A 17,070-nucleotide genomic window follows, 5' to 3' on the forward strand; every position below is an offset into this window, starting at 1 on the left:
TGAAGGTTGTTGATGATGGTAGGTAGCTGTGCACCAATGATGCACTGAGAGGTTTTCACCACCCTTTGTAGGGCCTTCCTGTCAGCCTTCCATACCACAGTCATACAGTTTGTCAATATGCTCTCAATGGTGCACCTGTAATAGTTTGTGAGTATATGAGGGGATAGATCTTCTAATTGGATGGTACCTTCATGAGGTCAAACATGTTCACTGGAAATTGGTAGCTTGTTAATGTTATGGGAAGAACATCACAAAGAGTTCCCAAGGATGCAAGGAACAGGTAAAGCCTCACACTTTCTTATGCATTATTAGATATGACCCAACCAGAAGGTCTATTTAATAGTACTGGTCAGGACAACACTGGATCAGGACATAAACAGTACAAAAAGGAAAGGTGACCTCGACCTTTAGTAACACTTGACAAATACAGTTGCAAAGGAGGTAAAAAATTTTATTAGCTGATTGAAAAAATTGAAAACAATGTTTCTCTTAAAGTTTATTATCAAACTACAACATATTTCTTTCAAGATGAGCAGAATCACGCTTCAGATACGAGACACTGGTCAAAAAGAAATGAGCTTTAAATGATTTCTTTAAAATACGCAAAATGCGTTTCCTGTTGAAATTCAATAATGTACACTAATCTAATAATATATATTGATGTAATATGGTAGATTAACGTAATATTAAAAAGTAAAAAATTTCCTGGAAAGACAAAGTACTATATATTTATTTTTTGCTCCAACACATAATGCAACACATTTACTAACCATTAAGATACTTTTAGGTCATAGTCAGACAGAACAAAGACAGAACAGAGACAGATCCTGGACTGAGTTGGTAGACCTCTGAAATTCAAGTTCTGCTCCAAAATCACACAGAGGGGCCTGTCATTTCACATCTTATTGAGCCACTCAGGCCTTCTCTCTTCAGAAAATCAGATATGGGATAGGACAGGCTTTTGTCTGTATTTGCTACTTATTTTGTTCAATTGAAATAAAATGATTAAAATATTGTTATAGTTCCCAAATTTTCGTTTCTTTCTGTTGATGTTACACTCCAATTGACAGTCCAAGGTGCGGGTTTTCGGAAGCCAAAAAACAGTATTGTAATGTGAAGACATGTCCACAAGGTGGCAGAATGTGTGCAGTCTATTCAGACTAATACAAAACTTATTTCCCACTGTATCTTTATTGTGAATACTGTACAAGGCTTGTAAAAACCTTGAAAAACAATTTTTTAAGGAGGTTAACATACATACATTTTAACATGTTAAACTTACCTTTACTAAAATTGTGTACATTTTCTATATTTGACAACTTGTTAAATACATTTTCTAAAGAATGACTGGCATTCTTTGTATACATGAACAAAAACTAAAGAAAAAGATCTCTGCTGTTCATCATCTCAACCATACACTGAAAATATAAGAAATTGAACCAAACATTTTTCTAGGACATAAATGGTCTTATTAAAAAAAATAAATCAATCAATACTTGAGACTCAATTATGTCACTTACTGGCACCAAATTTGCACGGTCAAATTATAAGATGCATTATACATTCTTCAAATGTTTTTACCTGTGAAGAACCCTTTGTTATCAATGACTTCTTGTTTCACCAGAATATTGATAATGAGAGACACGCACATCAAGCACATGGGGGAAATCCAAATGAGAATGGTTCGAGAGGTGAAAATTTCTCCATGTATCACTGTTGGACAGCTGCAGGAGTCGGCTGCATGGTGGCCTCAAGAGATCCCCAAAAGCTGCAATTAGATAACCACCTCTATGCCAACATATTCCTTGGGAGGCTTACCAGAAAGCTTCTGCTATCCTCAGACCTCAAACAAGGCATCAGGACTTTCAGAAACATCACTGTACCTTTGATTGGACTTGAGTTCTAGTCAGATGAGGCAAATCAGAGAAGGTGCCTTTAACCTCAAGGTCATATTGACATGAATTCTCTGTAATCCCCTGAAAGTGTGGTGGATCTGTGACTGAATTACAATGTTGTAACAGGCCTCTATGCCTCTGTCATTGGACACTCATATCAACTAAAATCTGGCTGCCTCAGTCAGGAAGGCTATGGGTGTAAACCCACACAAGAAATGGTACACTGGCCACAGAACCCAAACTTGAGAAGTGAAGTCCCAGGCCTGATGTAAGCCCTGCTGAAGTCCTCTGTGGGGAGCTGAACACTGAAGTCCATAAGCTAGCAATAAGGACTCTGAAATGTTTGGAGGGAAGGACTATATTTTCTACTTTAAATAATGATATCTTTCTGAAGGGTAAGATGTCTCTCAAATTTGCAGTGCAATATAAATCTGAGAAAAAAAAACTTTTTTTGCTCATAGTTGGTGAGGACACTGATAATTTTGGAAGATACTGTATAGCATAACAGAGCAGTCTGCAAGAAAATGAACAGTGACCATTTTGTAGTCGTTTTTTTAAACAGCAAACTGAAACCTGGCCTGTTGTTTTTGAGCTTTTCAACAGTTCTGCTTCATTGCAAAGAACTCTCTGACCATGCTGGTGGAGCCAGCATGAACTAATGACTGGCCAAAAATAGAGTGGGCAGCCGTCCAGCGGTTTATGGAGGGCCGTGTATTTAAACTGCTGTGAATCCTTGCATTTCTGCTTTAATCAACACCATTTCAATTTTGCTGTGCTGGAACCCACAAATACAACAAAAAATGGAATAACCATTTAGTTATTCCTTTATGGACTGCAATGGTTAACTAGGGTCAAAACAACCCCAAACAGGGATTTTTTAATCACTGAAGTTTGAAAATACTGTGAAAATACTGTGAAAAGGCAAGGATAATCAAAGATTCCTGTATGCATAAATCAGGCATCATATAGATCTTAGTTGTTTTTTTAAGGGTTAAGTGTTAAATAAAACATTTTAACTTAAACTTCCCTCCAAAAAAGTGCTAATATTGTTTTCTTTCCCAAAGTCTTTCCAAGCAAAATTGGTACACATTTGAATAATGAAGCAGCAGCGCCTAGTAAAATATAGGAAAAGTACTCCGTAAGGTACTAATTAAAATACTTACATTTTCTGTACAACACATTTTACATTACATAACAAAGTACCATTACATAAAGTTACATTTAGCCATTTTTAACAGTAAATAATGCGACTACATTTTACTAATCTGTTTTAGGGTTACAGGACATAACATTAACAAACCACCAATTTACATTTAATGCAAACTTCAAATGCAATAGATTTTGGTTTGAACTATGTACAATACATACATTAACAATTTTTTGTTGCCAAAACTGACAACAAAAAGCACAGATGCGATCTCACACAAACGATGAGATCATAAAAATAGATGTGAAGATGTAAGGTAGCAGGGTAAGACTGTGTGTGTGTTTAATAGTTGAACAAAGAATGTGTAGGAAATACATTCACTGCTGCACAAAAAAGGAAATGTAGAAGGCGGCAATAATTTAACTTGTAAGTAATGTGGTTATGCTTAGAAGATTACATAATGTCATCTAGCTCTGTTGTGTAATGTGCTATTTAGTTTAACTGATTTTACTACAGTGAACTGTGGAACTTGCAAAGCAATTTAGTTACTCTGAAGATTGTAGTAGACCAGACCTCAGTAACAGACAACTAATTTATGTAAGGTCTGTGAGCAGTAGAGAAGCCGGGGTGTGACGTACTGCGCGCGCACACACACACACACACACACACACACACACACACACACACACACACACACACACAAACACACACAAACACACACACACAAACACATTTTAGGAGTGACAGCAGCCAGCTCCCTTCATCTCCTTGTTAACGTATTCCTGCAGCTGGAACTTTGGATTACATGGCTCCTTCATCTCTCTGTGCTTCAACTCTCTGGGAGGGGTGAAAAGAGAGAGAGAGGGAGAGAGAGAGAGAGAGAGAGAGAGAGAGAGAGAGAGCGCACGAGAGAGAGAGGGAGGAAAAGGAAGCACAATCTGTTTGTACTTAGTTTACTCTCTTTGTGCCACAGAGAAATTTGGCAAAAGCTGGTTAGATCGTGTGGTACTTGTGTCTGATTTTAAAAGCTCAAGAAGAAGTGAATTATTGTATGAGAGGGAATAGGACTTACTTTGCCACAGCAGTAAAGGCCAGTTCCACATTTAGGCCAGATTTTGCACTGGTTTCAATGAAGGGAACCCCAAACTCCTGAGGAATACCACAAACAGGGTCGATTTGTGGTGCTTTACAAGCACATATGGACATTTCCCTTAGCACCCTTTTCCCAGAAAACTGCCCAAACCTAAACATAGCATCACAGTAACTTTCATGCCAGGTTCTGGCATGAAAGCATGTCCTTGAGATTCACTACATCTACTAATATCTGTGTTACACAAAATAATTTTCTGCTTCAAAATCTATTAGTTGCAGTGGACTTTATGGCACTGCATTTGCATTTAAGCATAAAGTGGCTGCTATATATGTATGTGTATCTGCTTGTGTATTCATGTGGAATTGTGTTTCCATTTCTTTGCGGGTAATTTGAACCAGGTCTCACTCCCAGACAATAAGGGTTGCTATAAAAAGCATATGATTTGCATTAACGCTGTCCACTGTATATTTCTATTTTCCGTTACAAGCCGGTGAATACGGATGAAGGTATCTGCCTAGAAAATTAAGTTAGCTCGCAAGCTGGTGCAAAGGAAGAAACAAACTCCAACAAAACCAATGACAGGAGTTGTGAAGTCCATAGAATGAGTGCCAAACATTGGAAATGGGTTTTCAGAATGACTCAAAGTTGGCTGACTTGTCAAATACAATAATTTGTTTTGGTACAATGATGCTGCTGGTATGATTGGTACGACTGATGCGGATCTGACTTGGGTGAATATTACAAAGATGGAATAAATACAGTTTCTATTCTGAAAAGTCTGAAATGTGTTCAGTTTTCTATTGCTCATTTCAAGGCTACTTATTTGCTTGCTTACACACAAGAAAAGCCAAATCAGGCCAAATCTAAATCCAACAAACATGAATGCAAGAAGTATTGTTCATCCAATGACCTATAGCAAAATCCTTATAGCCAGTCTCCATCTATTTCTTGATAACAATTCACGTTAATGTCCATCCATTGACTGTTAACCAATTACGTTCATTCTGCATCCAAGGCAGAGCTGCCTTCGGAAAAGTTCTGAGCGCCATCTCATTTGCAAATACATTATTCAGTAAAAAAGAATCCAAAAGACATAATCTGCTATTGTCACCATTTTACTTTCAAGACTGAATGGTACGCTGTAGTCAGCTTTACATTGGAGAAACCAAGAGAAAGCTTGCTGATAGGTTTGTTGAACACCTTCGGACCATCAGAATTAAGGATGTGTAGTTTCCATTGGCAAGGCAAGTTAATACTACTGGACACTGAATTTATGGCTTTTGGCACATTCTCACCAGAAGGGAAGCATTTCAGAGTGCCTATTTTGTGATAGGCATGCACTTTTATTAAATGGTTTTTTGCTAGGTTTACAAGTCAGTCACCCAGATGAAAATACTTCTGCTGGAAAAGCAGTCTTAAGTGGGGGTGGATAATTTAGATTATCAACTAATTTCACTCTCCTGTGATGCCAGGTGGCAATTAGGTCTTTGGTTATTAAATAAATAGTCCTCGGAGGCTCCATTTTATTTTCTGTTTGGTATATTGCATTTCACTGGGACACTTATTTGCCAGAGTTTAAATATATCATAAATCACTACAACTAGGCTTACGTTATAACAAATGAGTCACAGTCTGTCATTTGTCTTTCTATAAATGATCTAATAAGGCTTTTTTAATGCAGCAGGCTGTGATGTTAACTCACCCGCAAAACCAAGGGAGTGCACAGAGAACCCAAAATGAAAAGCTTTAGGATTAAAATTCAAGGTTCATTGACTACTTCGATCAGAATTCTTAAAAACCAGCTATTAAAAACACTATTTAAGATGACCAGACAGATAGTAGCTTAATCATTTTCATGTTTTCTGCTGTCATTACTAATACTCATTTCCCATTGACTTCACTGTTTTCCTGCAGTGATTTTGCCAAGTGTTTATATTTACTCTGTCAGTACAAACATGCAACTAAGCATTGTAGCCAGCCGCAGTTTGAACCAAAAACCTGTTTCTTTAAATTGCATGTGTGGATCCAGTATGTAAAGGGTGTGTGATTTTTAAAATTTTGTTGTGCCATTTTAAAAAAGATTTAGAAAGTAAATCATCTAGAGTTACGCGCACTTCACAGCGTGCGCCTTCCAGGAGTAAACCCAGACAGTAACACTGAGTTCTTTATTCCATGCCTCAGTCTGCTATCGTGATGGTGGGTCATTACAGTGATCACAGGGTGAGCTGTCCCCCCCACCGAACGCAATGGATCTGCCTCCTCTGATCTATGCAATTTCTGACTTTTTTAAAATGAAAATTGCTAAGATTAATTGCTCCATAGCAACTTCTTCAGATAACACTGACTTCCTCCCCCAGCGAATTCCAATCTCTTACCTAGCACCTCGTTCTCTCCTCGCTTGTTTTCTCCTTTTAGTACGGTTTCTTCTCTCATTGCTGACATTGTCACAGTCTCTAACGCTACCAACTGGTCCCTTGATTCCCTACCGGCCAATTTAATTAAAGCCTGTCTACCTGCAATGGTTCTTCATCTTACAATGATGGTTAAACAATCTCTACTCTTCAGCCGGGACCTGGACACTGTCTATATGCCAGATGCAGTCACTCAGATTCTCCAAAAATCCGTCCCCAATCCAACTAATTTCAATAACTACCGCCCAATTTCACACTTTTCATTTCTGTCTAAGGTTCCTGAAGGAGTTCAATTTCATGTATATTTAAAAAGCTATAACCTTTTCAAACCTCAGTCTGGTTTCCATAAGTATCACAGTACTGAAACTGCCTTCATTAACATTACTAATAACCTTCTCACATCAGCAAATACTGAAGCATTAAGCATTCTTATTTTATTTCGTCTGAGCACAGACTTTGACACAGTGCGTCATTGTTTTCTCTTGTTGAGGAGCTGAGTATTACTGGTATTGCATATTATCTTACAGATAGGCAGCAGTTTATTTCTTTGGTGGTTTTACATCCTTAACTTAGACCATCACTCTTGGGGGTCCCACAAGTTTCAGGGTTCATTTTGTTTATCTGAGATTAAACTCTGGAGGAAATATCTTTCTCATGCTAAATAGTGTCAAGACTGAAGTCGATCTCACTGATTCAGAATCAACTCCCAGCAAGACCTGCTTTATAATTCTTTCACTTGACAATACAGTAGTTTCCCCTTCCTCCTAGGTCAGAAATATGGGTGCAATCCTTGACTCAACTCTTTAATGCCCACACCAGTTCTGTTGGTAAAACCTCCTTCATCCATCTTCGCAAAAATATCAAATTGCAATACAGCTACAATTGGACTCTTCCTCTCTGTCTCTGCTGCTGTATCTCTTGTGCATGCTTTCATTTTTAATCAATTGGGCTATTGTAATTCTCTTCTTGTAAGTATTAAGTTATTCCTCAATTCACGGGCTTCAAATGATCCAGAATGCTGCTGTGGTCTTCACACTCACTTTTACAGTCACAGTCCTATTACATCTGTTCCCCAAGATTTCCAATGGCTTACTGTAAAATACAGCCACCATGTCCTTCTGCTCACTTACAAAGCTCATAATAACCTCACTACTTCCTACCTGTCTGACCTCCTTTCTCAGAAACCCATTCATACTCTCTGCTCATTTTCAGGTGATCTGCTAACCATTCTTTCTTCTAACATCCATTGATAAAGCATTCTCCAGATTAGCTCATTGTCTCTGGAATTCTCTTCCTGCACACAACCATCAGTCTAACACTCTCACCACATTAAAACCAAATCTCAAAACCCCAACTCTTTTCTCCATCTTATAACTAATCTGGAGAATGCTTTATAACTTACCACCAACCTAATCTTTGCCTCTCATTATAACTTTGGTTCTATTACCTGCTCCCTGTTTTTTATTATTAAATTTATTATTATTATTATTATTATTATTATTATTATTATTAATAATAATAATAATAATAATAATAATAATATCACTACTACTATTAATAATAATAATTTTACTATTGCTAATATTTACTATTGCTATTGTTCTGCAAATGCATTTGAAGATTCCCCTACTAAATTACACTAGTATTATCTGTAATAATATAATAATAATAATATTTCTATACCACCTTTCTCAAACCCAAGGACATTTGAATTACATTAGACACCACAGCTACTTGCATGTAATTTATTACATGGTGTGAGAAATTAAGAAGAATTTTTAGGTTTTAAGACATTCCTTCAAGATGACTAAAACTTGTATGAGCAACAACAAATAATTTCAGGCAGTGCACTGGTGACTGGAGACCAGAGTTAGCCAATTTAACTAACTCTTCTAGTATGAATATTCCCTCCAGAATAAATGCAGTCTTTTGGTTCTATACTGCAGGACCTGTGCATTTCATGATGCCACAAATAACAGGGAAATTTATGTTAATCTAAAATAAGATTTTACTTGCAAATCAACAGACATCACAAAATACTGAATCTCCTCCCTGATGTCAATGTCATATTTCTGTGACTTTCTGCATTCAGTAAGGGAACTATATGAGTAATAGGAATCAAGCTGTGCAACTGACACCACAGCAAAGTTCTAGTTTTAATCTTGAGGTCTCAGTCTTCAGAGACTACATAAATGCGGCCTCTGTGTGAATCTCATTACTTAGAGTCTTGGTTTAAGGCTGGGTGCCAGCTTATGGTCTCAAACAAGACTACAGTGTCTGGCAGGAGTTCTGAAGGTGCTAATTACTTCTTTATTGAAGTCTGAATCAAGTTTCTAATCCAGTCACTTCTCTGATTCATTTACTCTGATTGGTCAGCCTCATAGTACTCTGGTTTACTTGCAGGACAGCTTCTTTGGTCTTCATCTTGAGAAATGACAGCAATATTCACCACATAAATTCCATATCTAGGCGTTTTTGTCCAGGAACTAATGATAAAATGTCACAGCTGGCCACGAAATGGCAGCCAACTACATATTCCTGGTCCCTAAATTGGAAGACCATTTTATAAGGATATACTAATGAAAACTGACTCTTTGCACTTTAACTTCTTATATATTGCTTCATTTCAAGTCCCATGTATTTAAGTGCTTACCTAAACCAGCTAAAACTCTGAATGTTGGGTCCATGTGTGGAACCTCAAAATTGAGGAGAATAAACAAACCTCCAACCAACCAACCAAAATAGGCAGTTAAGCCTCAGGGCATGAGATAAAGCATGTCAGTGTTTTATGTCTGTGTGCGTCTGTGTGTGTGTGTGTGTGTCTACCTTGGCCAGCTTTTCACCTTCCTCTCTCTTTACAACTCTCTCATGTGTGGCATCAGCCTAAAAGTAGATTTTAACAAAGTGTCAGACTGAAAAGTTTCAGTACATTTTCATCTATTTTCATCTGCCTATCCCTTAATTGGTCAGTGTTATCAAAATCACCCTGGTGATACAAAAAAAATGCTGATTACTTGTAAATTTACCTAGTGGCCGCTAACCAAATCCATGTATTAAAAGGGTTGCATTATCATTTATGTTTTCTGCTGTACAGGACACATTCTTCAACATGCTTTATTCTCTCACCTTGTTACCCAGTAGTATAAGTACCACATCTTCCTTGGCAAACTCATGGATTTCTGTGAGCCAGGCCTGCAGAGAAAGGCAGAATGAGAGAGAGAGACAGAAAAAAAAATCAGTGAGTCAGTCAAGTCATTTCAGCTCCTGAATAAATCAACTATATTCCTCACCACTTATATGCTTCTTCCCTAAGTCAACAACATAAACAAAAGGACAAAGGGACTATTGTTAGTTGTATTTTTAAGAACATAAGAGAAAAAATGGCATTTGATGGGGTGAATTTGACACACATTTGATGGGGTACATGTGTTGCATGTTTCATCACTTATCAATTTGTTGGTGTACAGCTACTGCAAACAACATCATACACCTCCATACCAACCAGTTGGATGTTTATACTGTTAGCCAAGCACAACACTTGCAGTTCCTCTTACAGAGACTATGTTAATAACTTTCCTTTCTGATTTATAGATGGAGTTGGCCACCTTTGTTTAGGTTTTCCTTTTTGAAATTTTCATTGGGTAGACTTGGAAAAGGATTTTCGATTAGGTATGTCACAGTGTCTGCCTTGCAATTCACCATTTTAAGTTATCTGCCTAAGGTAGCATGTACATGGACAGTGACATTTTACTAATAATGCCATAGTCCCTTCTTCAGCATGCTGAGAATGGTCAGGCTCTTATAGTTCAGCCCCTGTAGTGAAAATCATAATTTTCATTGGTCAGATTTCCTGTTCTTTTTCTAATACACTTACATTACAAAACCCTTCCAAATATCACCAGACAGGGCATGCAGGCACATACACAGCAGCAAGTCCCTGCTGCCATTTTAATGAGCAGTGAGTTAGTTCCACACTCTGACAAAAATGCATCATATAGTATCCAAGAATATGCAAAGTAGTCCATATAAATAATTTTTTATTGTACGCTATCTATGAAATATATTTATATTTTTTTTTCTGTCCACGTTATTTGTTGTTATCCCTTTACTGGCCCCATCAAGGGTCTGACTGCACACCACAAGGATAAAGTAATGAAAAGCAAAACAGAATGCCAAAATCAATACAAAATAATCCTGTATAATAATTCTAAATTATTTAAAATAATGGCTTTAAATCATAGAGAAACAAAAAGAAAGAAGGGGGACTTAAAAGTTAAGGGTAACATGGTAAAAGGGGAAACCAAACCGGAGTGACATGAAGGGGTCTGTGCAGACATATTTCAGTGGGTGAGAAGGCAGTAAATAAGAAAGGAAAGAGAAAACAATATCAAAAGAGGAAAGCACTCAGAGGATAAGTTCAAAAATGATTTTTGGGTGGGGAAATTAAACGGGTATTGTGGCACCAATATGACGTGGCTGTCAAAACTACAAAGTGAGTGTGTGTGTGTGTGTGTGTGAGTGAGAGAGAGAGACACGTTTGGTTAATGGACGATCTACAAACATGAAGAATATAAAATATGGGGAAGTGGTATCTCAGGTAAATCATGGAAGACCAATTAGGCAAATACTTGTGCACATGCACTGTTTGCCCATACATATGAAACACTTACACACATATTACTTCTACTGTGTAGGTGTATAATAATTTGCATATACACTTGCATAATCATTCACTTGCATATAGATGTAGTACCTAACTACACTATGCCCAGTCATGTCATTATAATAGTCAAGCAGATGTAGACACACTCATGAACACAAGGTAGAGAGAGATCTTTCATTTGTTTTGTTTAAATAAGCCATATGTCATAGTATAAGAAGTCCTGATGAGACTATTCATTGGTCAAACTGTTAGAAATTATAACACTATGCACTACAGCATCTGAGTAAATATTCAGAACAGATGTCTCACTGGCTTTATATTATGGAGGAATTGACGGTATTAACCCAGGAAAAGGATCAAAGGTTGGTGCTGAAAAGTGGGAAAAGCAAAGATCTGGAACAAATCCACATGTCTGCACTCTGCTCAGGGAACTGATTGACTTGGAGTGGCTTTCAGGAAAATACTGTGCCAACAGTAATTTGCCAGCAGGGCTGTTCAGTGTGTGTGTGTTTATCTTATATAATTTTAGACATGTAGCTTATTATTGCATTTGTGTTTTAAATACTTCTATCTGCTCTCTGCTCCGTGACCATGTAGCAACAAATCACAAATATAATTTAATATAATTTAAATAGTATTTAAGGAAAATATATTATTGTATTTCAACATTTACTGGACTCTTTAGCTATAAAAGCATGGTTAATTTTATTGTACATATACAAGATCCTACTAAATTCTTTACTATTATTACTGCAAGTTTATTTTACTATATTACTTTACTGGCAACCAAAATTGGCAGTAATTTACTAACTGGTCTCCCATAATCTCTCTCACACACACACACACACACACACACACACACACACACACACACACACACACACACACACACACACACACACACACACACACACACACACACACACAAACACACACACACACACACACACAAAAGCTGCCTGATCTTATTTTGGCCCTTCTCTGCAGCCTGCCAGCATTTTTAGCAGCACTACAGTCTGCTAAATGTGGTTCATCTCACATGATCTCCAGCTCTGAAATATCACAGAGCCTCATTCACTCTCTGTCTCTTGCTTTCTGACCGGTGGGCATGGAAGCCATTACACAGCCACTATAGTTGGCTTTGATGACAGCCTGTTTAATTCTGCAGGGACGCTGTATCAAAGAGACAGGTCCACAACAGCATGGACAAATATACTGACTCACAGATGTAGCCAGGTCTGGGACCTGGCTAATGGGCTGAAGTCTTTTTTCTGCTTCAACTCTGGGGTGTCTTTTTTAACATACCAAATGAGCAAAGACCTTTTAGCAAAACAGGTGCAAAGTAGTCAACCCTCAATAATTTCTCCCACCAAGACGATTCTGTGAAAAGCAGTGTCAAACTGCCGTGCTCCAAACATGACCTCAAATTTGCTCGCTTCGACCCCTGTCCTCTCTTCCTCACTCTGATCTGCATGTGGCAGATGTAGCAAAAATGTAAAAGGCAATGTTAACATCACAAATTACAATGTTCCTAGACACAGATATTTCTAGAAAAAAAGGCTATATGGCACTAACAAAGCATGGGTATGTAGGTAACAATGTTTTCTTAAAAAAAAAAAAAAAAAAAAGACTATCTAGTGCACTGGGTCTGTCCTAGGTAAGTCCTCCCTGTCTTTCAACTAATGAAGACATCAGAATAATCCATTATATTTTTGCCACCTGCATAGCATTATTTGCTGTTAAAAACTGCCTTGAAGCAGATTATTTTGAACTTCTGTGGATCTAAGAACAAGAGCACCACCTAAAGGTCAAGAAAAAGCTGTAGGCAATCTGGCAAGTGTGTATTGGACATTTCACTCTATGTAATGCATCCTGATTAGATTTCCATTTGGCCCACATATTTGTAGAGCCACCTTCTAGCTTCTAGCTCCACGTTCCTGCCATCTGCATTCAGTACTACTAGAAGCAGATGGCTATAAAGCGCAACACACTAACTATAAAAATACAGAAGTTAAAGAAAATTCATGGAAGTCCACAGCATAGCAGTGAGTTCCTTCATAACACACTGCTACTGTTTATAGTTGTTTTTTTGTTGATCTAAATGTATCCTTATCTGTTCATGCCCAGAAAGAACTGCAAGCTCTTAGCTAGCTAGCTTCTATCGCATCATGAACAGCTGTAACGAAGGCAAACAGAAAAGATCCAAATGCAAGTGGTTTTGTTTTGTTTGTCGAGCAGGCTGGAACTGAATGGAGAGGTATCCTGAACATAGCAAGACAGGTATGGGGGAGCTGGTATGTATCCTAGGTCAGGCTGGTCCAAAGTCTGTGTAGTATCCAGGGGTCATGCAGTAGGTAAGGTCTGGACAACTGCCAGAAAACTGCCGGAAAATCAACACATACAGGAAAGCACATTATATAAATCACGCACATCATCATTAAAGGAAGGCCACTGAAACTTTCTAGTCAGTAAGCGTGTTGTGTGGGATGACCATTACACAGGGTAGTATGAGCCCATTACAGGAGAGTTCCTCTAAGAGAAGCAGGTACATACTGTTTACCTGGAGGGCATTCCTCCAGGCTAAGTTTGTTGTATAGAGCTTCTGTTTAGAGCTGGGTTTTTAAAATCCCACCTGAAAGTCACCAGGAAACAACTGCTAGGTAATATGGAACCAGGATCCTTTGTTGTGGATGCAAAATAAAGTTTCTGCCTTCTGAATCCTTCAGCTGGCCTGTAAGAGATGGGAAAATGAAACCGAGATAAGAACAATGCCTACCTGGCTTGCCAAGGGTTGAGTCAGCATGCTGACTTGAGGTATTCCAGGTTTTTGTGTCAGTTTAAACTGCAAGGGAACACTAGGCTCCCTCTAACCAGTGTCTCCACAGTTCTAGGACCAGTTTAATGGCAAGAAGTTCCCGGTTTCCTACATCATAATTCCTCTCGGTTGGCTTCTCTGAATAATAAATACAGGGGTATAACCATTGTGGGCTTCCTTGTCTCTGGGACAAGACAGTCCCTACCCCCACATAGGGTGCATCTACCTCTATGATAAAGGATGGAGAAGGGTCAGGCTGATGAAGAACAGGCACTAAGGTGAAGGATTCTTTCAGGAATTGTAAAGTCTGGTTGGCAACCATGTTTCACTGAAGCTGGTTCCTGAGAAGGTCAGTAAGGGGGGCAGAAATGGTGCCAAACCCCCTTATGAATCTCCTATAAAAATAAGCAAACTCTTAGAATCGTTCTAGTTCCTTAAAAGTGGATTGTTCAGGCCAAACCAGCACCGTTAATACCTTATAGGGTCCATTGAGATGTTACCCAGCTTGATGGTGCAGCCTAGAAAAGTAACAGAATCATGGTGGAATTCACATTTCTCTGCCTTGGTGTACAAGTGGTGTTGTCCAAGATGTGTCAGGATGGCTGTGACGTGTTCGACATCTTCTGTTTCTGACTGAGAAAAAATAAGGAGGTCATCAAAGTAAACAATCAGGAATCTGTCTACCATGTCCTGAAAGATCTCATCCATAAATGCTTGGAAAACAGAGAAGCTGTTGGACAGACCATTAGGCATGTGCAGGGGTGCTTGAACCCAGGTCAGATAGGGAAGGACACCGACACTCTACTGGGTGAGCTACCATGCTTTAACGATGGTGGGCTCATGTGTAAAATAGTTAGACCTTAGAGCAGGTAAAACAAGAGAAGCAAAAAAAAAACAAACAAAAGGTGGGGAGTTGAACCCCAGACACTTTATTGCGATGTGAACAAGCTCCCGCAAGACTGCGGCAGCCATTGAATGACCTGCGCGTGTATATATCGTACTTCAAAGGAATGGCGGACGAAAAACAGGTGGGAAAACAAAAGAAAACCACCACACCGAGCGTGCAAAAAAGGGAAAACAAAGGACGCTACGGGAAGAATGACAGCCCCGATGCACTTGGGAAAACAAAACTCTAAAACTTCCCAAACAAAACCAGAAAACAGGGAGGTGCTGTAGGGAAGCCGAAAGAGAGAGAGACAGACTTGAGAGAGAAAACTGGAGAAGAGAGGGGGAGTGTAAAAACACAGGCACCCTCAAAGAGCAGAAGAGAGGTGTAGCACAAGGGCTCACAGACCTCAATACCCAGAGTTACCAGCTAGGAGTTCAACAGTTTAGCAAAGAGCCAGCACTGAGTGACTGGGTCACTGGGCTTATATAGACCTAGCACAGCTGTTGGGCATCAAGCCTGATAGGTAGCATGCCTGACTCGAGGCCTCCCCCTGGTGGACGAAGGGGGCCTCGACAACCCTTACAGCATGACTAGGTACTTAGTGTTCACATGCTGTTATGAAAGTTGCCTTCCACTCGTCACCCTCACGTATGCGTATGAGACTGTAGGCACTGCGCAGGTCTAATTTTGTGAAGACTGTGAAACCTAACAGACAGTCTGGGGTCACAGAGATGAGGGGAAGAGGGTAGGAGTATTTTACAGTTACTTTGTTGAGGGCCTGATAGTCAATGCAGGTTCTTAAGCTTCCTCCTCTGTTCTCCATGAAAAAAACCCCCCAAAAAAACCCAGTGCCTACTGGAAATGTGGAGGGTTGGATAAATCAGTGTTGGATTGCCTCTGAAATGTAGGCCTCCATAGTGGCCTCCTCTGGCTGGGAAAGTGGGTAGGGCTCGGCTCTCCATGGTAGGGGAGCCCCAGGAAGGAGTTCTGCTGCACAGTCCCAAGATCGATGGGGTGGAGGTTCAGTGCCTTTAACCATACTGAACACATCAGAGAAGATCTTATATGGTAGTGGGATGGACTGCAAATCAGGGCTATCTATAGTAGTGAAGAGGACTGGCAAGGACATCCAATGCTGAAAAAAGTGTTTACTCTAAGACACCAGTTCAGCGCTAGACCAAACAATACTAAAGTCATGGGGCGACAGCCAAGGAAAGCCAAGTATAATGAAATCACAAGACAAGGGCAGAAGCATGATTTGAATTAACTCACTACAGAATATGCCCAATTAAGTGCCTGGAATTGTTTAACTAATAGATTGGCCATTAAGGGAATTAACATGTGGGGTGTGTGTGTGTGTGGGGGGGGGGGGTCTAGGGTAAGAGTAATGATCCTAAGCTGTGCAGCTAACTCAGAATTCAAAAAATGCCTGTCATCAACCAAAGCAAAAAAACAGAGTTAGCATTAGAGGCAATGACAACAGGCAGGGTGAGCCAATGATTGTTGATATGTAGCAGATAAGACGTTCATACATGGGTAGTGGATGCATGCTTCCCCTCACTTGCTCCAAGGGGACGGTTAGGACATCAATCACAGAAGCAGCTCTCTGCGCCGCAGTAGACACATAGTGCACCAGAGAGACATCTAGCTTGTTCCAGTGAAATGAAGAGCAAGCGACCCAGCTGCATATGTTCAAGAACTTCGTTTTGTTCACTTACAGGGTTATGTTGCAAGGAACCGGAAGACAACGAGCACATTGGTGCTGAGTGGGCCTATCAGTGCATTGGAGATTATCCGCTGTAATGGTGAGCTGAATTAGTTCTGATAACGCTCCAGCCTTTGCCAGTTGTGACAGAAAGGAATTCTCTGGCATATTCTGAGGCTGTACGTTCTGGTGAGCCATCATACCTCTCTGGAATGGCCACAGGAATACAGGAAGCAGCAGTGTTGGAAGGTGACGGAAACACTGTAGCCAAGGTAGGAGCCATCAAGGAGAGTCTTTGAACAGTTTCTTGCCGCTCAGTGACAGTCTGGCTTGCACCTATGCTGGATCCATGGTAAGGCATAGTATTCTGTAACAAAGGCAAACACACGAAAAAGAGAGGATCCAAAAGGCAAGAGGTTTTATTTGGTTTATCGGACAGTCTGGAACTGAAT

At 39.4% G+C, this 17,070-nt stretch overlaps 1 protein-coding gene across 1 annotated transcript in view; it reads right to left on the bottom strand.

Annotated features, from left to right (window-relative positions):
* Positions 1–1,183: 1,183 nt before the first annotated feature.
* Positions 1,184–17,070, bottom strand: part of LOC113574258 (ras-related protein Rab-26) — a 66,540-nt gene continuing 50,653 nt past the window's right edge. The window contains exons 7-10 of the mRNA XM_027005033.2: positions 9,673–9,738; positions 9,373–9,429; positions 4,115–4,191; positions 1,184–3,879 (exon numbers count right to left, since the gene is read on the bottom strand). Of these exons, the coding sequence (XP_026860834.2) occupies positions 3,777–3,879; positions 4,115–4,191; positions 9,373–9,429; positions 9,673–9,738 (303 nt within the window). The 3' untranslated portion in view covers positions 1,184–3,776. The remainder of the gene's footprint in view (positions 3,880–4,114; positions 4,192–9,372; positions 9,430–9,672; positions 9,739–17,070) is intronic.

This window comes from Electrophorus electricus, chromosome 14, assembly GCF_013358815.1.
Source record: "Electrophorus electricus isolate fEleEle1 chromosome 14, fEleEle1.pri, whole genome shotgun sequence".
Lineage (NCBI taxonomy): Eukaryota > Metazoa > Chordata > Actinopteri > Gymnotiformes > Gymnotidae > Electrophorus > Electrophorus electricus.